Raw genomic sequence first — 22,899 nt, forward strand, 5'->3', positions numbered from 1 at the left:
TTTAGATACCTGGGGATTGATGTACATCACAGTGTTGAAGTCAAACACAAACAAAACAGAGAGAAGACGGAGGGCTAACATTGAAAACAGCATGAGGTTCTGGGCCAAGCTCCCTCTGACCATGATGGAGAGAGTGGCACTGCTAAAGATGGTGGTGCTGCCTAGACTGTTGCACTACTTTGTGAATATACCACATATGATACCCAAGCGATTCTTTGTTAAAATCCAGAGTATATGTACAGGGTTCATTTGGCATAATTCTAGGAACAGAATAGCATTATGGAAACTGCAAAACACGTATGGTCATGGGGGCATTAAATTGGCCAACTTTGAGAAACACTATCTGGCCATTCAACTACAATATGTGACGAGGTGGTTTTCGGAAGACTCCACATCGGAGTCCAGATTGTTGAGGGCTGAATGTGTCCCGTTCTTCCTGAAAGAATGTATATGGTTGCCAAAATCACAGCCAGACAGGGAGACAAGAATGCTAGACTTGGGATGGAGATATGGCGAAGGGCTTGCAGGGTCATGGAGAACCCGTTCCCGGGTTCCCCACAGATGTCGCTAGTGGCACTGAATGGAGTGGATGAGCAATTGAGGAAGTTAGTCCGGAAGTATTGGGAACCGACTGGTATAGCAACGCTGGGGGATGAATGGCAGAATGGGAAGGCGGTGGAGTTTGACACACTGGTGGAAGACACCGGTTTACACCGGGGAAAGTAGATCATTTACACTAGGTTGGTGCGGAAGATAAAAGACATTTTGTCTTTCCACGGGAAATTGTTGAATGCCCTGAGGTCCAGGATGGGACGGAAGCCTCCTCCCTTCTTGGGCACCAGAAAATACCAGGAATACCAATCCAACCCTCTCTGATCGGGCGGTACCTCTTCCACGGCACCCCTTGACAACAGGGCTCTCAGTTCTTCCAGAGCTCCTGTCCCAGGCTATATTGGGGAAAGTGAAAGGTCTGTCTGGACACCTCTCTAAAAAAGGAAAACATTAACCCCCACCGAATCAACTGCAGGGACCATGCATCGGAAGTAATTTCCTGCCACTGGGGCCAATGCCCTGCCAACCATCCATCAACCGATGCATCGTGGGAGGGGAAAAAAGATCAAAGCGGCGTAGAGGGCGCAGGAGACCCTGCCGCTGTTGCTGCTTGCTGGCCTCTAGAAGCCCTTCTGCACCTTCTGGTATGTGAGAAGCGTCTTTGCCTTTGCTTGGCTAGTGGGAGCTGCGCCTACCTGCCATAGTGTACATAAAGTTTATAGCCCCTGCCACTGGAGACAAAGCTGAAGGCAGGCTTGGCCGGCTGCACTGCTAGGCCCAATGATTTAGCAGCCAACTTGGACTCCTTAAATTTCTCCAAGGATTTGTCCGCTTTCTGACCGAAAAGCATGTCACCTTCAAAGGGCATGTCCAGCAGCCTGTTTTGGACATTCAGAGAGAAGCCATAAGTTTTAAAAGGTAGGGTTGCGTCTATTTACAACGACTAAACCAATTGCTCTGCCAACGCAGTCCGCTACGTCCAAGCCAGTTTGCAATGACTGCTTGGCTACCTCATTCCCATCCTCCACCTGCTGTAAAAATCTGTCCTGCATGGCACCCTAGAGATGTGTTCAACATCATGTTCCACATCCTTCCATAAACCAAAAAAGTACTTGGCAAATCCACAGGCTATGTTTGTGGCTTTGAGCGCCATGCTGCCAGAGGTGAACACCTTTCTGGCCAATGTGTCTGATTTCTTTCCCTCTGTCCGTAGGCAGATTGGAAGTTGATGCCGCAGGTCTGGTGGAAATAGTGTCAGCCTGTATAACCAACCCTTCCAGGGAAGGGTGTGGGGTGAAAAAAAAGGGTCTCCTCTTGCCAGTCTATACTTCCCTGTAAAATTGGCATTCACAGGGGGAAATAGTACAAGGGTGCTGCAATAAGGAGGCTAAAGGGTCGTAAAGGCTGGGTTGAATGGCATGGTGGGACCCTCATCCAAAATGTCATTGAGCTCATACCCCTGAAGGGGTTTGGTGGACACGTTTAACCCCTGGGTTTTGATGTAACTGAAGGTCGGGGGGAAGTATCCAGACCACTGGCGTCTTGTAGACCCTCAGCTAGGTCCAATACATAGGCCGGGTCGTAAAACAAATAAACGCCGCCGGCTGCCATGTAAACAGAGTCGACTGCTTCATCAGGGTCATCAACACTAAATATGGATTGCATCGAGTTGAACAAACCAGATTTTGACAGCAGCACAAATTAACTGTTGGCGCTGGAGGCCTGAGAATAGATTTTGAAACTGAAGCTTTCGATGACTAAGCTTCTTTCAGCACTGAGGGACACTTGGATAACTGAAGGGTATTGTGGACCTCGGGCTTATGACCCTTCAGTGACTTATGCCTGACGCCCAAAGGCGTTTGATGTTGACTATGTCGACAGAGTGGCCGGCTTGGGGTTGGGAGCACCGAGCGCTGCTTTTGCCACCAAAGCTTGCTGGTCGGGGGCTGGAGCCACACTTACAGCAGCTTGTTGCCTAAGCATGTCAAGTATGGAAGTCATAATGCTTTCCCGCTCTTCCCGAGTGGTCTGCCCTGCTGCGGGTTTACCTCTATCCAACAAAGACGAACTGGACTTGCATAGATGGCGCTGATTCTTCCTCCGAGCGGAAGATGAGAAACGGCTCCTGGAGTGGGACTGTTTCTTGGTCTTCTTGCAATGTCGTTCCTTCCCTTTGTCAGAGGTGGGCTCCTCAATCTCGGTCTCCGATGACCAGACGAGGCACTGCGCCGTAGATTTGGCAACCGGTCGACCCAAAGCAAGTTTCCCGGCCCTCTCACGTAGGGACTTGGGCTGTATATTTGCGCACATCGCGCAGGCCTCCGTGTTGTGACCAACACCTAGGCACCACAGAGACACGCCGTCGGGGTCGGTTACAGACATTTTGACCAGGCAATCGCGGCATCCCTTGAAACGCGAAATCCTGCGAGACATTGCATCAAGGTTTTCTGAGAAAATGTACAACTAGGCACAAAAAAAGTCTAGTAAACTCGAGTCATCTTCCCGATGCAGTGAGCAAGCGCGTAGAAAAAAAAGGAACTGAAGCATGGGGCTCAGTGACACACTATATATGACTGACGTCACTTCCAGAGCCGACGATAGAGAGCCGGACAAGAGAGATTGATGGCTGACTTGAGGTCCACTACAGGTGCCAGAGGGGTCACCCCCAGGTCCGGAGCCGCAGACAGGTGCTGTTGAAGGGGAGGCGTTGATGGTACAGGAGGAGATGGAGGGATCAGAATGACTGGTAGGGCCTGAGCCAGTGGAGGCACTGGAACCGCAAGCGCATGAGGAACGGGAGGAGTGCCCAGAGGAGGAGGCAGGGGCAGCACCACCTGCGGGATGACTTCCTTCACAATGTCCTTCAGGAACCCCTTCATCTGAGTGGAGCGCATGAGGGAGAGGAAGCGCCCGAAGAATCAGTCCTCACAAGCCACCAGGTCCCTCAGGGCCTAACACTCTGAGGCATTGGGCCTCTGCTCCTGGTCAAAGCACAGAGGCGCCTGGTGCGTGTAGCCGTACAGCGGGGGCTGGTATCAACCTGCAAACCTTCGATGGGATGTAAGGACTGGAGGGCCCTGAGGTGGAATCCAAGATGGCTACCTGCCTGGCAGGCTATGCCATAGATGCTCTGCCATTTTGACGTCTTGCACCACGCCCTGGGCGGGAGGGCGCGAAGGCCCTGAGCCAAGAGAGGCCTCAGATGAGAGAGGATATAGCTTGGGTCTTGCACCCGAACGCCTTGATTCATGACCTTGGAACCAGCTACGGTAGGCTGGAAGCCCTTGGCACCTGTGCCGGTAGCCGTTGTGGATCTATCCGAGGACAGACTCTTGGAGGTGGCTCTCAATGATTCCTTACCCACTGGGGTAGAAGAGGATAAACCTGACCGCCCCTCTGAGGACAGCCTGGTAGGACCCGTGAGCCCCTCAGCCTGGCAGCCTGGACCGCCTGGAAGTGCCCCTGGGCCCCTCTGCTTTGGAGCCGGTAGCCTTAGAGGCCTCACCCTGCCTGAATCTGAATCAGAGAAAACTCTCATCCATGGGAACCCCAGGGAAAGGTCGCAGCGCTGTGGAGTTGTGCTGAACAGAGGGCCTACCTTGTCTTGACGAGAGGTCCTGGAGACGAAGTCCTTAACATGGGGAGGAGGAGAAGTGTCGAAGATCTCTCTCCACAGTGAAAACTGATTCTTCAATGCCCTGTGACCGAGAGTGCCAAGTCCCAGCGGTGGTTGGGCCCCAAACACTCAAGACAGAGTGCATGGGTGTCTGAGGCCGGGAACGAGCGGTCGCATGAGGCACATCTCATAAATCCTCCTGGGGCCGACATGCGCCGTGGGAGGCGAAGCACCGAAGGGAAGTGAAATATGAATTGAACAAACAAACGAGGGGCAAGTGGAAAGCTAAACAAGTCTCTGCGCTGGCTGCGAGGTCTGACAACATCCATGTGGAAAAAGGGACTGAGTGGAGGTGCTGGAGGGCGGGGTCTCGGAGGGGCACTCCCACGCCTGAGGAGTGCCCCATAACGCTATACTAAATTTAAGGGGGGAAGCTACATTTCTTGCTGCCAAAGGTCCAAATGTTCCGGTACGGTCCCCATGTTGAGGGACACCCCAAAGAATAGAGGAAAGGGGTTGGGACGTATGAGTATGCAGACTGGTGAAAAGTTCTGACAAGTTGGATCTAAAAACTGACACAAACTGATTTGATAGTATCATTTGTAGGAAGAGATTTCTACAAGTGTTTTCTGATGGCACTGATTTTAGCTGTAAAGTTGCTATTGGCTACCCAGCACCCATTAACAATGCTGCCAAGAATTTCAGAGATTATGGTGCACTTCTAAACGAGATCATTTGATGGAAATAATGTCCATTAAATGTAATATTACCAATGTTTGGAATAAAGGAATACCCATTTCTTTTTGCAGAGACAATTTTCAGACTTCAATGTTTGTGGCAATTCTAGAAAACTAGTAAAGGGAATTGACCAGATCTGCACTCCTGCACCGACCCAATCAGACACAAAGACAATCCTTTCAGTCTGACGTGTTCAGTAGCTGAATGTGGAAAAGGTTAACATTCTTAAACTTTCATCCTAGTTCAGAAAGGTTATGGTTGAGAAATGGATTTAGGGCTACATACATTCCTTCCACACAGTAGGTGCTAATCCATCAAAAAGCAGGTGCTGAGAACATCATCACTTTTTTTATTGTCTTACCCTCTTGATTCTCTGCGAAAGAGGACGTGCTCGACTGTTGAGTAGAATTTGTTCCAGTTCCTCCTCCAGTATCTTCGTCTTCCCCTTGCTCATCATCCGAGTCATGACTATCTTCACTGTCCGTGCTTCCACAGCTCCTATCAGAAATGCGAAAAATGTTGAAAGTTAGCTCGGATACCCTATTAATCTAGTAGAGTTGATGCTCTCAAAATACAGTGCAGAAGCATGTGTTTGTAGTAGTGAGCACAGACCGGGAGACTAAGGGGATTATGTACTATGACGGATTGAAAGAGGAGGGGGTCTTTAGGGGACCAGGAAGGAGGATAATGGGAAAGACCTTGCCTATCACGGACCTTCTCCGGCATCCTTCACAGTAACTGGTGCAGCCAAGGTGGGCCATGTGAGAAGCCCTCAATAAGACGCAAAACAGTGACCCGGTTGTCACAAGAGGGCAGCCTGACTCCAGAGTGGCAAACCGTCAATGTTGTAAGGCTGCAGAGCCACAGGACTGCAGAAGGGGTCATTAGGAGCAGCCTGCCTGTCTCTAACCCACAGCACAATTAGCAGAGAGGCCATAATCAGGGGGGAAGAGGTAGAAAGTAGTTAAATGCTGGAGGACAAAGAAGTTCCATGGGCGAGGGGCAGCCTTAAAGAGACCAGAAAGAGGAGGAAGATAAGCGAGGGAAGGTGTGAAGGTCAAAAGGAGGGTAGACCAGATTAGAGCACAGAGTGGAAGTAGTGGAAATGGCCCATGGGTGAAAAGGAAAATGAAAGGAGCAGAGAAGCAGGGTTCCTACCTGGGAGTAAGGGGGAGATAGTGATGAACAGAGAAGGTGGAAAGTTAAAGGAAAGTGACAGAAAGCACGTCAGACGTTGAGCAGTGAAGAGCAGAAGTAAACAGAGGGAAATCATTTAAGAGGGACGGAGAGAGAAAGCAGCATGGTGGGCAGACAGAAGTGGGAAGGTAAAAGAAATATAGACCAGGAGAAGGTAAACAAGAAAGCATGCTTTGCCGAGGAGGTGGGGAAAGAATGGCAAGGTGGGGAGAACCACGGATACGGGGGAGGAGAAATCAGGCTTGGAAGAAGATTGGCAGAGCTCAGAATAAGCAAGTGAAAGCAGGGTACAATCTCCAAAGGGAAGGATGGGGTTGCAAGCTTAGGAGTACGCCTAGGGAAAAGTCCCCAGAGAGATAGAGAGTACAGGACGCAGAAGGAGGCCAAGGAAAGCACCCAGAGAAAGGAACGCACCCGAAATAAAGAAATGGTGCAAGACCAGGAGAAAGTGACAAGAAAGCCCCAAGTTTAGCAGGAAAGTAAGCAGACAAAGAGGCAGGAAAGAACATCTGGAGAAAGAGAAGGGTGCAAGATTAAAAAGAGACAGAAGTAACCTTAAATAGTGGAGAAGGTATGAGAGCAAAATGAAGTGAACGATAGCCCTCACAGAGAAATGATAAGTTATTCACTGTAATGACTACCTTAGCCCCCTTTCCTCCATACTGCATGGGTGTTCCTTCCAAGGAACGGGAGATGGAAACTTTCACCAGAAAAAACCTTCTTCCCTTTAAATTTAGAGGTGCGCAGGGGTGCGGCCCTGGGAGCATGCGCTGCTCTGACTCTGCCCTTGGCGCCACACCTCAGTCCCCATAGACGCATCGACAATAGATTAACATTGCCCAATGACACCAGTTTTATTAGGGGGGAGGTTGGTGGGACATATGGAGGAAAGGGGACTAAGAACTAAGAGTAAGTTGTCACTGCGGTGAGTAACTTATAATTAATCTTACGTCCCGTCCCCTTTCCTCCATACTGCATGGGCGATTACAACCGAGTGTAGCCCCAGGGTGGAGAGGAGACCCTCCTTAAGCAAACAGGTTTCTAAGAACCACCTGTCTGAAAGCCGCATCTGATCTAGAACCGGCATCCAGACAGTAGTGCTTGCAGAAAGTCGAAGGGGTGGCCCATGTGGCTGCCCTGCTTATGACTTGCCAGGGGACATGCCGCAGATAAGCAATGGCTGTTGCCTTGGCTCTGACCGCGTGGGCGTGCACGTTGGCTGGCAGTGGCTTATGCTTTCCCTCATAAGGTTCTTTGATGGCCGAGACCACCCAACGGGCCTTCAGTTCCAGCTAATTGATGTGGTACTCCTGCTCCTAACGGGTCCAAGTGCCATGGACGCAGTGGTTGTCCAGGGTGGCCCCCCCAAACCCTGAGAGAGGAGTCCGTGGTGATGGTGACCTGCAGGGTAGGTTGCCGGAAGGGCTTGCCCAGCCGAAGGTTGCAATCCCTGGACCACATGTGAGGTCTGGGTGAAGTGATGGAGGAACGTTGATCATCTCTGACTGAGAGCCTCACTCCTGGTTCCAAGAGGCTGCAAAGTGCAGCTGTATCCTCCTCATCCGGAGTCTCGTGTGGGGGACAGCCGGCAGGACTGCTGCCATAAGACCCCAGTAGGTGTTGGTACCATCAGGCCAAGCTCACTTCTCTGCTGAGGAAGTGCACGTGGCCCTCTTCAGGGACGTGATCTTGTCCTCTGAGGGAAAAACACTCTGAGCCCGTGTCCCAAATGAGACCCAAGGTGGTCAGTCTCTGCGTGGGCTGAAGCTGCAACTTCTTGAGGTTGAGTGAAAAACGCAGTTCATGCAGTGTGTTCATAAGAGCGTGGGAAGTATGGTGCACTGCTTCCGGAGATGTCGCCCTGACGAGCCAGTCGTCGAGGTACAGGTAGATGTGGTGGCTCTGCGACCTGAGGAGAGGTGCCACAGTGTTCAGCCTGGTAAAGACCCTGGGGGCCGAGTTGAGGCGGAAAGAAAGCACCATGTATTGGAAATGGAAGCCCATGATCCTGAAACGTAGAAAAGAACGATGAGGCTGCCAGATCGGTATGTGTAGGTACGTGTACTTCAGATCCAGGGAGCACATCCAGTCTTCCTTGCACAATATCTTCGCTATCAAAGCTGGCGTAACCATCTTGAATTTTTGTAGATGTAGGGAGAGGTTGAGGGTGGAAAGGTCCAGCGTAGTTTGTGAGCTGTTTTTCTTTTTGTCCAGCTCCTTGTCCATTATGGAGTGGAAGTGGTCACCCCCTTCGAATTGAAGATCTAAGATGCGATCCTGGACATCCGGGTTGAATTTCGTAGCACATAGCCAGGCTGTTGTCATGTCTGTGGCAATGTAGATTGCACAGCCAGAGGTGTCATGTGGGCCACGGTGGACTCCATGATGTCTTGCGCCACCATCTTGGCCTCTGCCAATCCCACCTTGAATGGTGATTGGCGCTGTGCCGGAAGCTCTGGGAGAAAATCCGCAATTTCCCGCCAGAGTCTCTGGTTAACGGCTGCCAGCATGGCATCTGCATTGGGTTGACGAAGGTGCAAGAAGGGGTTGGAAAACAGCTTCTTCCCATACGCCTCCAAGATATTCTACTTCTTGCCTAGCAGCGCCGCAGAGGAAGAGGCTGAGGACGACTGAGGCTTGGAGTATAGTGATGCCGCAGCAATCACCGAGGAGTGTGGCCAAGGATGGGCCGATAGCAAGAGTGTATCCCCCCTCCATCTGCCTGTACTTGGCATCCAGGCGTTTGTTCACCGGCTGGACTGAGTGGGGCTTGAGCCAACCCTTCTTGGCCAAGGCAACTACGTCTTTCTACATCAGGATCCCCGCTCTGGTCACAGGACGTAGCGCGATGACTTCTATGAGGACCCCCTCTGCTGGTTGCTTGACCTCGGGTTGAGGAAGGCCCGCGTACTCTGCCAGCCCTGTCAGATGTTCGTGCAAGGCTTTGGCTGAAGAAGGCGTGTCAGGGTCCTCTTCCTCATCTGTGTCCACCTGCGGGGTCCTGTGGGTCTGGGACTGGAGGAGGGGAGTTGGGAGCAGGAGGCTGCGGTGTGGAGACCGGAGCCAGAGGCTGTTGTGGAACTGCCTGGACAGGAGGCTGAGCAGGGGCCAGGGGTGTCTGCACCGAGCCTGCGGCGCCAGAACCATTGGCAGGAGCATGTCCCTGATGGCGTCCCCAAGGATGTCCCCCATCCGAGGAGATTTCATGAGCCCGAGGAACTGTTTAAAGAACCTGTCCTCACAGGCCGGATTGGTGGTAGGCCCTATTGACGGGGTAGCGAGGGGTTGCTGGAGCCGTTGCATGCCCTGCCCATATGGACACAGCGGGAACCTGCCTTGCGCGAAGGAAGGGTAAGCTGTAGACCACCTATTTGGTTGACACCAGTCCCACCTTGACACACAATCCTCCACCTGCTGCCTTCTCTGGAGCGGTGTCGGCCGGATATCTGGATTTTCTGGCACAGCGGCCATTTTGTTGAACTGCCTTCCACGTGCCTGCGTCGTGTTGCTCGGCTCACTGGGCCCCGCCCCATCCAGGACTCTTGAGTGTGGATCATGGGGCCTACCCTGTTTCTCAGTCGAGGCCCGGTAGGCATTTCGACCCTTGGGGGATCTGCCGATAGAACTGCGTATAGGCACCCCACAGACATATTGCCGGTACTAGGGCATAGCCCCTTGGGTGAAGACCTGTTAAAAGAACCTTCCGGTCCCTCAACACTGTCACCGGGAGGATCTACTGACCCTTCGGCCTGGCGGCCGGTAGCTGATTCTGCCTCGGTACTTGTGCTGGTACAAGGAGCTGCGCGGGTGAGTCCTTGGGAAGGAGTCTCCCTTGCGGGGCGCACTGGAAAAGAGCGGCCCTACCTTGGGCCTGGATCGATGGTAGACAAAGTCCTTTAGGTCCTTTGGAGGAGATCTCTGGAAGAGCTCCCTCCACCTGGCTAGCCTGTTCTTCAGAGACCTTTAGGAAAGCCCGTTGCATGCGGTACAAGCCTGCCAGCCGTGATCTGGGCTAAGGTCACTGTAGGCAGAGGGCGTGGGGGTCTTTAGTCAGGAAGCGCCTGTCGCAGGATGGACACCTGCTGAACCATGTACATGTTGACATGCGCCGGGGAGGAGCCTGACACTAGAGGACCGAGTACCTGAATGATAAAAAGACAAAAGACAGAAGAAAAGAAGTATCCGCACGTGGAATTACATGGCCGAAGCCAAACCCAGGAGCGCTGGTGAATTCGGCCCGTTCCCGTCGACATGGAAAAGGGGACTGAGGTGTGGCGGCAGAGTCAGGGCAGCGCATGCTGCCAGGGACACACCCCTGCACGTCTCCAAATGATTTTAAGGGGAAAAGGGTTTTTTCTGGTGAAAAAGGTTCCGTCTCCCGTCCTTTGGAAGTGACATCCATGCAGTATGGAGGAAAGGGGACAGGACATAAGAGTAAAGATGGGTGTGGAATTAGGAGGTGGTGAGAAACTAAGCCGAGAGAGAGAGAGAGAGAGAGAGAGAGAGAGAGAGAGAGAGAGAGAGAGAGAGAGAGAGAGAGAGAGAGAGAGAGAGAGAGAGAGAGAGAGAGAGAGAGAGAGAGAGAGAGAGAGAGAATTAACAAGGCAAGCAGAAGAGAAACCACTAAAAAAGGTAAAAATTAATTAATCTGTGACCAAAAACTGATGTAGGAGCAGGATGACGGGGGCAGAAAGGTGATCTAACAAAGTCGTCAGCCCAGGCACATGTCTGCGTGTTGGTAAAGGAAGCACATGGATACATAAGGATGCTTGGGAATCTAGGCCCTGTGAAGAATAGAAAAGGAGTAGTACCCTGAACTCCACCATTTTATACAATAGCCTTATCCCTGCCCATTGTCAAGATGACCCAAGGCACATGGGTTAGTGGTGCCATTAGTATCACCTCACATTCTTGACAAAGATGGGCGCAACAAAACAAAGATCCAGAGTACTGTGGGGAACTACACACCCACAACTCAGTGACTGTTGATACATATAGGGCTGTTAGCTGTGGCCCTAGAGAGGGAAGGCTTTTTGGCTATGGTCCTGCAAATAGTAAGGTTTGAAAAGGAACAACAAAGTACTTACACCTCTCTGTAATGTGTTCCTCGAACGGTTTGTTCATCTATGATATCCCTGTCCCAGAGTAGCTGCTCTCTGTAAACTTTTCTTCCACACTGGAGTGCAGTGCTGTTCCGCCAGACGCCTCTACGCACCCGATGCTGGACATGTCGTTGGGCCAAGTATATGTGAGGCGCAACGCCTGTGACCTCATTTCCACCATTTCTTCCTAGCACTCCGACGCTGAGGGACTGCAGAACTACATGTGTACTAGCTACCCAAAGAGGGGCAGGTAGGGTGGGCGATGATGAAACTGTGGGAGAAACATCCATCAGAGAGAACATTACAGAGAAGTAAGTAATCTTTCTTCTAATGGATTTCTTTCTCCTACGGATTCCTCATTTATGATAGACTCCCAAAGAAGTATGTAAATCTGGAGGAGGTAGGAAGCAAGTACACTACCTACACCAGAAAACTCTGGAGGACTGGCCTACCAAAAGATGAATCCTGCCGACAAGGGAATCCAAGCAATAATGCTTAGCGAACATGTGCATAGAAGCCATGTTGCTGCGTGGCAGATGTCAAGGACAGGGACACCCCTCTGCAGGGCAGAGATGGCAGACACTCCTGTATGGTAGAATGTGCCCCTGGGACCACCAGGGACATCCTTGCCAGCTCGATGCAGATAATGATCACCTCGACAGGGTCTCTCTGGAGACAGCCGTACCAGCATGAGCCCTAGTGTTACCTGGTCATCTTCCCTAGCCTCTCGAGTACGAGAGACGTAGAACTTGAGAGCTTGCAACGGGTCCAGCTGATGGAACCGTTCCTCTGCCTTGGAAGGGTGAGGCGGAGGAACAAACACAGGACGATGGATCTTTTGAGAGGCGGAAATCTGAAATCTCTTCGGCAGAAAGAAGGGCCACGCTCTATAAGTCACCCTCTCTTTGGAAAAAAAACAAATGCACCTGTTTTGTGGAAGTGATGCCAACCAGGAAAATCACCTTAAGGGGGAATAATCTCAGAACAGGAATGTAGGGGTTCAAACTGAGCACCCATCAGGAATGTTAAAACCAAACTCAAATCCCAAGCGGAAACCACAATCTGACGGAGAGAAATCTGTTTATGCAAACCCTGCAAGAGCTGCAAAACAGTAGGGATTGTGAAAAACTAGCCTTGACCCGGGGACCCCTTGAAAACCGAAATAGCTGCGAGGTAACCCTTCACAGTGCCAATTTGCAGGCCCACTTGGGCCAAAGATAACAAAGTCAAACAAATGAGATAGTGGACAGAATAAAGGATCGAGGCTCATCTTCCGGAAGCAAACAAACTGAAAATGTAGGCCACCTGCAAGCATAAATGGATTTCGCAGGAGGCCTTCTAGCTGAAAGAAGAATATTGAGGACTATGTCCAACAAGTCCCACTCCTTGTATTTCAGCCTCACAGACAAGCATGAAAGGTCAGGTAGCGGATCCGATTGGGAAAGCAAGTCTACTTCCTGTAGACAATAAAAACAAAAAGATCCAAGAGGTGTCCCCCAAAAGGTAAAGATCTTGTGAGAAGCCAGGAATGAGACTTGGACACAAGGGGTTCATGTTTTTGGCTAAAGACTTATTAAAGAAAAGGGGGTTGTGGAAATGCCTCTCTGTCCCTTCTCTAGAGGGGTTTCCCTATCAAAAACCAAAACTAAGGATCTGTCAAAGTAGGAATGTCCAAAACAACTGTCATGCGTCCAAATTTCTATACTGGCCCTCACACTATAACAAAATAAACTCCAAGGTGAAAAGGGTAAAGTCTTTGACCTTGCGTATTTTATAAATGATCAAAAAGGAACATGTGAAACTCAAAAACAAAGGTTCCAACATAGAGTTTCCTGTTCCAGAGGGTGGTTCCCTTCCCTTGGATTTCTCTTCCCTTGATTGCTTGTTCAACATAAGAGTACAAAATCCAACAAAAAGGTTCTTCCTCATGGCAAAAGTTCACAGTTCTAGGGAGAACTTACTTTCCTAGGTGTTAGGCAGAAACCTGTGCAGTTCCCTTAGGGACCACTGCAAAAGATTTAAGACTACAGGTGTTTGACAGCAAAAACACACTTGGTAGCAGTCTGTACCACACAGATTCACTTGGTAGCTGTGGCTGAGCAGTCAGACTTCCCTCAAGAAGAGTTAGGCAGTATATATAGTGTACACAATAGGTACAAAGATACAGTAGCACAAGCAAACACTGACCAGAGCTTTGGTGTATAAGTATATAGTTATTTATTTAAAGAGACACTTGTAGATTACACTAGCACAAAGAGGTAAGTAAATGCAGCACACAGTCACTATTTTATATATATATATATATATATATATATATATATATATATATATATATATATATATATATAAACACAACCCTAATTACTTATTAGACAAGTCTTAATGAGAAACACCACTTATTTTCAGACAGAGGTGAGCGCTTAACATAAGATGGCACTCTAATAAGTTATTAAAAAGGGAGGGAAAAAGGCAGAGTTATGGAAGCACACAAATTTCAATATTTTTAAGAGAACCACAGTAAGGCAGGAAAAGTTAGCTAGGTTGTCCCAGGGCAGCCCAGTTTAGAAGGTCGAGGCTTTACTGTCACCCCGAACGATCTGTCGCAAGGGAAGCCAGGCGGGACACAGTACCTTAAGTGGGAAGGAAGCTCCAGCGGGGGCAGTTGTTCCTGGCAGCGGGTGCAAGTCGGTGTTTCGTCCAGAGGAAGAGGAGGTCTCGCCGTGGAGGAAAGATGAAGGTCGTTGCACTGCCAGGGAAGAAACCAGCCGCAGAGTTCTTCGGTTAAAAGGTACTACAATTCTATTCGCGGTAGTGGTAAACCGTGGTATTCTGGTTGCCGGGGTGCTTGGCACGGGCAAGGCGGCCACGAGATGCTCCAGGAAGGTGAAAAGAAGGCAAAACTGGTTATCTCCACCAGTCAAAGGAAGAAGACTCTCCGGACTGGAGATGATCTCTCTCGTCGGGAAAAGTGGTGAGACGGTTCAGCAGGGCTCCACCGGTGGTGTCGTCGTTGCAGGTCAGCTCAGCTTCTCCCTCCCCGGATTCTTAGGTCCTGTGGCGATTTCTGAAGTTCCAGTCCCCAAATCCCTGCTTTTATGCAGCAAACCCCAATTCATTCAGCCTAGCTGTCAATCAAACATGCTAAGTGGTGAGCCGGCCGGCTCACCACTTGGGCCAATCACACAAGAGTGCAACTTGAGTTGCCAAGGCAACTCAGTCCAGGGTGCCTACACCACCTTCCACACCCCCTGGGGTACCCAGACAGAGTGGCACCACTTTTGGAGGCTTCTGTGGAGAAGCCCGCCAAAAAGTGGAACAAAGGGCTCGACTTGGGTTGGAGTCACAGAAGAGAACACAAACGCCATTTTAGAATCGAGTTCTGGCAAAAAATACCACCCGGTGAAAAATAAATAAACCGGCGGTATATTCGAGGCTATAGGAATTAAATAATTAAAGTTGGTAGCCTCGAACAATGGGAAAATCCCATAGAGATATACTCGCGGTCGAATATAAAAGGTAGTATCCACTGCCACCAGCCAAAACTTGATCAGGGGGGACGGAGACGTGCCCCCTCGAACAACAGACCCCGGGGCAATCGAATTGCCCCGACCAGTACGTCCACAATATGATGGTTTGTACTGGTTCTGTTCATAATTTGGGACTAGTAAAGCCAATGGTGACTTTACATGCCCTTGGAGACTGTAGTCAGTCCCAGGGTATGGAGTCTATGTTTGGGGGTCGCTACGACACACCTGGGTTATGCCACGGAGGGTGCTGTGTAACCCACATCAAAAACACATGAGACCCTATGGAGTAAAAGATCCCATAGGCCATAAAACACATGGAAAGACAAAGGAACACCTCAAATCATGTCTAAGAGTGGGAGTAAAAGAGTCTCACTCTTAGCAGGAGAAGAAAATAAACCCCAAAAATCCAGCAGAGCTGCTGGGGGACTCACTAGGTTTGGGAAATTAGCCTTTACAGAGAATTCTCCCTAACACTAGGTTGTTTGCATTTGATCTCCAATTTCAAAAGAATCACCATGTTTCCAAGAGGAATTTTCTCTCTCTCTCTCTCTCTCTCTCTCTCTCTCTCTCTCTCTCTCCCTCTCTCTCCCCCCCCTCCCCTCCCTTGGAGATCACGTAGGTTGAGGATCTTGCTCCCTTACTCAGGGTTTCTCTTTACTTCTAGATTAAAAGGCACCTTTCTCACCAGGGATTTTACCTTCTCTTTATACACCTTTGTTCAAAGTTCACAATGTAATTGTTTTTCTTTAATTCTGTCTTTAATATGTCACAACCGCAGCTCAAGGTTTCAGAGACATGATTTTCGCTTGAGCCACATCATTATAGTTCATAAAAGGCTTTTCCTTTTCAGTTTACACACCAGACATTTGTCTTCACCTAGTATACTGCCAAGACTTTTATATCTAAAACACTTAATACTTTGCAGCATAAGGTGCAAATGACTCCCTTACCCTGATTTATGAAAGGCTGGGTTCACTAACCTGCCCAACACAGCCGTTTGTCTTGACACAAATTCACAAGACCAAACAGGACATCATCTTCCTTTGGCCTCTCATAGGCTTTGTCTTCCCCCTTCAAGTATTTTGCTTTTGTTTCCAGTTACAAGCTTCCCCTCGTGTATGGGATACATTACTCTCCGTAATCGTATTTCTGTTACTTTTATCTGCTTAGATTCACATGCTGTGCATAGGCCGACATCTAGTTGAAGCTGCAGAGTATTACAGTTGTTTTTGAAACTCAAAAAGGGACGTCGACAGGGCATGCCAGTAATACTATCCCTAGGGTGACGTCCACTGTACCCTTGATCCCTCAAGCGTGTAGGTCGCTCAGATTGTATTTTTCTGACATGAGGTAGCATAAGGTGTAGCATGAGTACAGTTGTATCCAAGCAGATACGTATTAGACAAGCTCATAAGCATCTCCGATGGGAGGAAGGGTGGGTCGCATGTGAATTTAAGCAGATACAAGCATCAGAAATACGATTACGGTGAGTAATGTATCCCTTCTGAGGCTTATGGAATCTGCTTAGATCACTTGCTGTTCACAGATTAGCGAGCAGTGGAAGAAGGAGGTGGGATGTGAGAAGGTTCATGCGCGAATAAATGTCTTAGAACCGCTCGTCCCACTTGTGTATCTGTCTTGGAATGGGTGTCAATGCAGTAGTGCTGAGTGAAAGTATGTACAGATCTCCATGTAGCTGCCTTGCAAATACTGTCTAAGGGGCCATTTGCAATGAAAGGCAGAATGGCTCCAGTACCTCTTGTGGAGTGAGCCCCGGGTGTAAAAGGCAGTGTTTTATCTTATAGGGAATAGCACAGTTGGATACATCCGACTATCCATCTAGTGGTGGCATTCTTAGAAATGCGGTCACCTTCTCTGCCTGGGTCTAGTCTACATAGTAGAGGAACGCTCTCCTCACATCTAGTGTGTGGAGTTTTACCTCAGCTGAGCTGTTGGGTTCCTGGAAGAAAGCCGGTAGCTCAATTGACTGGTTTACATGAAATTTGGAGATGAATTCTAGGTGAGAACCTAGGGTGAGTACGTAAAACTAGCTTGTCTTTGTGTACAACAAAGAAAGGATCCTGCACTGAGAATGCTTGGATTTCACTGACCCTTCTTATGGAAGTGATAGCCACCAAGAAGGCAGTTTTAGAAGTCTCGTGTTTGAGACTAGATTTGTGCATAGGCTCGAAAGGAGGTCCCATGAGCTTTCGAGTACCACTTGGAGGACCCATTCTGGTGGCGGGTTAGAAATTGGAGGGTGGTCTCTTTACTCCTTCCATAAATGCTTTGATGATTGGTACTTTCCACCATGAGACCTAATTACGAGAGGTTGTGTAGGCTGACAAAGCCGCCAGGTGGACCTTTAGGGAGTGAAATACTAACGCTGCATCTATCAAATGGAGAATATAAGTTAGAATGTTGAATGGAGTACATTCTAGAGGGTTGATTTGTTTAGTCTGGCACCAAATTACGAATCTTCTCCAGCTGTCAAAGTAACAGTGCCTAGTGTTTCGTTTTCTTGATTCTCTCAAGATATCCATGCATCTCTGTGGCAGGTTGAGATGTCCGATCTCTATGACCTCAGGAGCCATGCTGCCAAGTTCATTGAGTGCGGCTGCACTGTTAGTCCCTCGTGCTAGGTGAGTAGGTTGTACTGGCACAGGAGTTTGATGGGATCGCACATCGCCAGTTTGCGCAGATGTGGATACCATGGTTGTCTTGCCCACATAGGAGCAACTAGGATAAGCGTCATCGGTTCCTTGTGCATCTTGTTCACAACCTTCCTCATGAGAGAGGTTGGTGGAAAAGCATAGGCCAATATCCCTGACCAGTTCATCCATAGGTCGTTGCCCTTGGAGGCTGGCTGGCTAGGGGAACCTGGACGCGAAGTCTGGCCATTGACTGTTTTCGCTTGTGGCGAATAGGTCTATTGTGGGGAAACCCCACTGAGAGAAGAGGTGTTTGACGTATGTGCAGTCACCATTCGTCTTCCTCTGAAGGGGATCTCTGCTCAGCGAGTCGAGTTCCCCCGGAACAAGTTGGGCTGACAGGTAAATCTTCCGTCTGAGTGCCCATTTCAAAATTTGTTGGGCAAGCCTGGACAGAATTTGAGAACGAGTGCCCCCATTTGTTTACGTAAAACATTGCAGTTGTGCTGTCTGTAAGGACCTGTACAGACTGGTTCAATAAGAGGGGTTCAAATGCCCAAAGCGCTCTGAATACTGCTAGATGTTCCAGCAGATTGATGTGGTTCTGAGCAACCTTGCGAGACCAGAGACCCTGAGCTGTGTGGTGAAGGTAGTGAGCTCCCCACCCTGTTAAAGAGGCGTCTGTTGTGACGACGGCCTGAACCTTTGGGTCGTAGAAGGGTTTCCCCTTCGTTAGATTCTCTCTCGTCCACCAGCAACGATTTTGTACTAGTGTTGGCAAAACGACCACTCGATCGTCCCACTGACCACTTGCCTGAGACCACTGTTTCACCAACAACTCCTTCATGGGTCGCATGCACAGATGCGTGTGGGGACCAGGTAAGTGCAAGACGCCATCTTACCTAGCAAACGCATTGCTTTGCGCACCTTTATTTGGCGACCGGCTTGATATTGAGGAATTTGCAGCAACAAATTTCAAATTCTTTCCTCTGATGGAAAGGCCAACCCCTATTGAGTATTTAGGACAGCTCCTAGGAACTGTTTCGAGGTGCTTGGCACCAGGCTGGACTTTTTCTCGTTGATGGAGAAGCCCAATTGAAAGAATAGGTTGATGGTTCTTTGGGTGTGTTAGGGAGAATTCTCATTCTACGGCTAATTTCCCTTACCTAGTGAGTCACCCAGCAGCTTTGCTGAATTTCTGGAGTTTGTTTTTCCACTTAGTAAGAGTGTACCCCATTTTCCCACTCTTACTTGTGTTTTGCCATTTGTATTTCATCTGTTTTCGTGATTGTGGACTCTGGAGTACACCACTTCAGTAGCCCCCTTCTTTTGTGTGTTACACAGCACCTTCAGTGCAGTGACACAGGGTTGTCTTTTAGACTTCCCACCGACTCCATTTCTGAGGCGGAGTACTGTCCCCGAGAAAAGGTTAAAGTCACCATTAACTTTACTTAGTCATTTAACCACAGATCCAGTACACCCCATCTTATATGGAGTACTGGAAAGGGTTAATTCTTAGCCCTTTGTATCTGTACCTCCTAGAGCATTGTTTCGCTCTTAACATTTAGACTTGGCTGGTGGCAGTGGTATCTACCCTAACTTTTCTAACGCGATTATACTTTATAAACGTGGTATTTTTTTTAGGCTATTATATTAGCCTCGAACTTAAACCCGCTTGGCCAAATACTTATTCTTTTGGCTCCGGTCGGGTTTATTCGCCATTTCTTTTTGTTAAAGTCCTTCTTGTGTTTTACTTTGCGCGGCAAACCAGGTTTGCCTTCTTTGTTCACTGTCTTTTGGCAGGCTTCTGCCAAGAAGCCCTCCTCTAGGTGCCTGGGTGTCGAGGTGGGCTGAATGTGAGGGAGGGGTGTAGTCACCCCCTGCACAGGGAATCCTAGGAAACCCTGAGTCGCACTTTGCCATGTTTGGCTGAGGTGGTTGTCCGGGCTGGACAACCCCCCCTGCTGCGTGATTGACAGCCAGGCTGTGTGAATGGGGGATTTTCGCATAAAAGGCAGGTCTCTTGGGCTAGAAGTCAGAGTCGCCAATGGAACTACAAGGAACCGAAGAGAAGCAGAGAAGAAGTCGACTGGTGCAACTATCCCGTCCCGGTGAAGCCCTGCTGCAGTCCTGAGCTATTTACCCTTCAACAACCAGGGAAGATCCAGTCCGGAGTCGTCTTCCCTTGAGCTTGGTGAGGATAACCAGCTCATCTTCTACAGCCAGAGGATCCTCTTCGTGGTCGAAATCGCTGCATACGGCTGTAGTGGTCCGGATAGCCATCTGAAGAGCCTCTCCTGTTTTTAAGGAGCGCACCTTTTATTCACCGTCGCTGCTGCCTGCTTCAGCCCTGTGTGGTGCAGACCCCTCCAGATGCCCTCCTTCGGATCGAAGCTCCAGGAACCGTGGATCTGCAGGAAATTACCAGGAACAACTACCTTGGCACCAGCCGCTTCATTGAATAAGTACTGTATTCTGCTCGAGGAATTAGGGTGAATCCCTTTTCTTTCGCCTCCAAGGCTTGCCCTTGTCTTCCCTCCTTCTTATAACTTTTGCTTCCTCTGTTGACAATATCTAAGTACTCCTGGCTACGTTGAATCGTGAACTATCCGACTGTGTGTTCCTCGACAATAGGAACCATGTTCCACTTGACACTGCTTCCGGCCTATTGACTCTTGAATTTCTGTCATCATTCCTTGTAGTCGCATAGCCTTGCGTACAGTCACCTCTCGACAGGCTACATACTGCGGGTTCTGAAACAACATGTTTTGGACCCTCTCGTTGGATTCGGAAGACGAGGCCATCCTTTGTTCGAATTAGAGCCCCTAGGAACTGTTTGACCTGACAGGGGTCTAGGCTGGATTTCTCCTCATTGTTGGAAAATCTCAAGACTGAATAAAAGATCTATCGTTTTTTGGGTATTTGACAGACATGTTTCATAAGAGTACCCGGTTATGAGCCAGCCGTCGAGGTAAGGATAGACCGGGATGGATTGTCTGCGCAGATGTGCTGCTGCCACCGCTAGTACTTTTGTAAATACCGTTAGTGCAGATGCTATGCCGAAGGGTAGTACCTTGAACTGATAATGCTTGTCCTGTATCATAAATCTGAGTTATTTTCTGTGCGCTGACAACATTGAAATATGGAAGTATGCATCTTTCATGTCCAGTGTTGCGATGTAATCCTGTGTTAGCAGTGGGATTACTTCCTGCAGTGTGACCATGCAGAAATTTTGTGGCTTTACAAATTTGTTCGCTGGGTGCAGATCTAGAACAGGGCACATGGTTAGATCCTTTTTGGGTACAAGGAAGTACACTGAATACATTTCTTCTTTTACCTGTGCCAGAGGTACGATTTCTATGGCGCCTTTCTCCTGTAGTGTTTCTACTTCCTGCAGAAGAATGCGAAGATGGTCTGGTGTCAGCCGTCTTGCTCGTGGAGGTCTAAATGTTGGGGACCAGTTGTACTCTATACAGTACCGGCGGTACACGGTCTTTAGCACCCACTCGTCTGTAGTTCTCTCCTCCCATGCCTGAAGATACAATGTTAGCCATCCCCCGACCGGGGAGGCATGGGAGGGTACCTGAATTTTTGGGTCATTTTTAGCCTGAGGCCGGGGAGCCTCTGGCGGTAGAGATCTGGCCTCTTCCTTTGCCACAGCGTTAACCCCTTTGGGGATACGGGGTGGTGTATCCACTATTTCCCTGTGTAGAGTTCCAATTTTTTCCCAATGAGTATTGTTGCTGAGGGAAGCGTTGGCCATGAAAAAAGCTGTTTGTAGAGGGTCTCTGTGTAATCTGGTCCAGTGTTTTTAAGGTGTCATGCTCCTTTTTTGCGGTTTCGAGGGTCTCATCTACCGCCTTCCGAAACAGGTTGGATTCTTCCACGGGTTTGTTTATTAGTGACGCTTACGTCTCTGGCTTAAATCCAGAGTGTGCCCTGAGCCAGGGATCGACCAGCCGTTTCTGCGGAATCCAAAGTATTCTTAAGAATGCTCTGGTTCACCTGTCTGCCTTCAGAGATAGTGGTGAGGAAATGAGTACGTAGGGGTTTGGGAACCTCCTCTATGCCTTCCTGTAGCAAAGCCCACTGGGCATCGGCATAGCTGGCCAAAAAGGTATTCTTGTTGGCAATGCTCGTTGAGAATGCGGCTGCAACCATGATCCTTTTTCCAAGGTCGTAAAGTCGTTCACCTTCCTTATCAAGGGGTGACTCGCGGGTTAGGGAGAATTCTCTCTTTAGGCTGAATTTCCTAACCTAGTGAGTCCCCCAGCAGCTTTGCTGGATTTCTGGAGTTTGTTTTTTTCTCCTGCCAAGAGTGAGACTCTTTTTCTCCCACTCTTGGACATGGTTTATGGTGTTCCTTTGACTGTTAATGTGTTTTATGGGCTATGGGGTCCTTTACTCCATAGGGTCTCGTGTTTTTACTATGTGTGTTACACAGCACCCTTCGTGCAGTGACACAGGGGTGTCATAGTGACACCCCACCATAGACTCCATACCCTGGGACTGACCACTGTCTCCCAGGGCATGTAAAGTCACCATTGGCTTTACTAGTCCCAAATTATGAACAGAAACCAGTACAAACCATCGTATTGTGGATATACTGGTCGGGGCAATTCGATTGCCCCGGGGTCTGTTAGTCGAGGGGGCACGTCTCCGTCCCCCCTGATCGAGTTTTGGCTGGTGGCAGTGGATACTACTTTTTATATTCGACCGCGAATATATCCCTATGGGATTTTCCCATTGTTCGAGGCTACCAACTTTAATTATTTAATTCTCATAGCCTCGAACATACCGCTGGTTTATTTATTTAATATTAATTCGCCGGTTGGTATTTCTTGCCAGGACTCGATTCTAAAATGGCGTTTGTGTTCTCTTCTGTGACTCCAACCCAAGTCGAGCCCTTTGTTCCACTTTTGGCGGGCTGTGCCACTCTGTCTGGGTACCAAAGGGAGTGTGGGAGGGGGTTTAGGCGCCCTGGACTGAGTTACCTTGGTAAATCAAGTCGCACTCTTGTGTGATTGGCCCAAGCGGTGAGCCGGCCGGCTCACCGCTTAGCATGTTTGATTGACAGCTAGGCTGAGTGAATGGGGGTGTGCTGCATAAAAGCAGGGCTTTGCGGACTGGAACTTCAGAAGTCGCCACAGGACCTGAGAATCCGACGAGGGAGAAGCTGTGCTGACCTGCCACGACGACACCACCGGTGGAGCCCTGCGGAACCGACTCACCACTTCCCGATGACAGAGAAGATCTCCCGGCTGGAGAGGCTTCTTCCCCTGACTGGTGGGCACAACCAGTTTACCTTCTTTTCCTCGCATCCCAGGACATCTTGTAGTCGAATTGCCCGTGCCAAGCACCCCGGCAACCGGATAGCCACTTACCACTGGACTGCGAATAAAAGGACCGCTCCTTTTACCTGAGAACTCTGCGGCTGGTTTCTTCCCTGGTAGTGCAACAGACTCCTGTCTTCCTCCCCGATGAGATCCTCTCTTCCCCCGGACGAAGCACCGACT

At 49.4% G+C, this 22,899-nt stretch overlaps 1 protein-coding gene across 5 annotated transcripts in view; it reads right to left on the reverse strand.

Annotated features, from left to right (window-relative positions):
• Positions 1–22,899, reverse strand: part of PPP6R1 (protein phosphatase 6 regulatory subunit 1) — a 1,952,116-nt gene that overhangs the window by 485,087 nt on the left and 1,444,130 nt on the right. For all 5 annotated transcript variants that reach the window (XM_069638194.1, XM_069638176.1, XM_069638186.1 and 2 more), the window contains one exon: positions 5,268–5,404. In XM_069638194.1, coding sequence (XP_069494295.1) covers positions 5,268–5,404 — 137 coding nt within the window. The remainder of the gene's footprint in view (positions 1–5,267; positions 5,405–22,899) is intronic.

Source organism: Ambystoma mexicanum, chromosome 1q, assembly GCF_040938575.1.
Source record: "Ambystoma mexicanum isolate Mex_15411 chromosome 1q, UKY_AmexF1_1, whole genome shotgun sequence".
Taxonomy (NCBI): Eukaryota; Metazoa; Chordata; class Amphibia; order Caudata; family Ambystomatidae; genus Ambystoma; species Ambystoma mexicanum.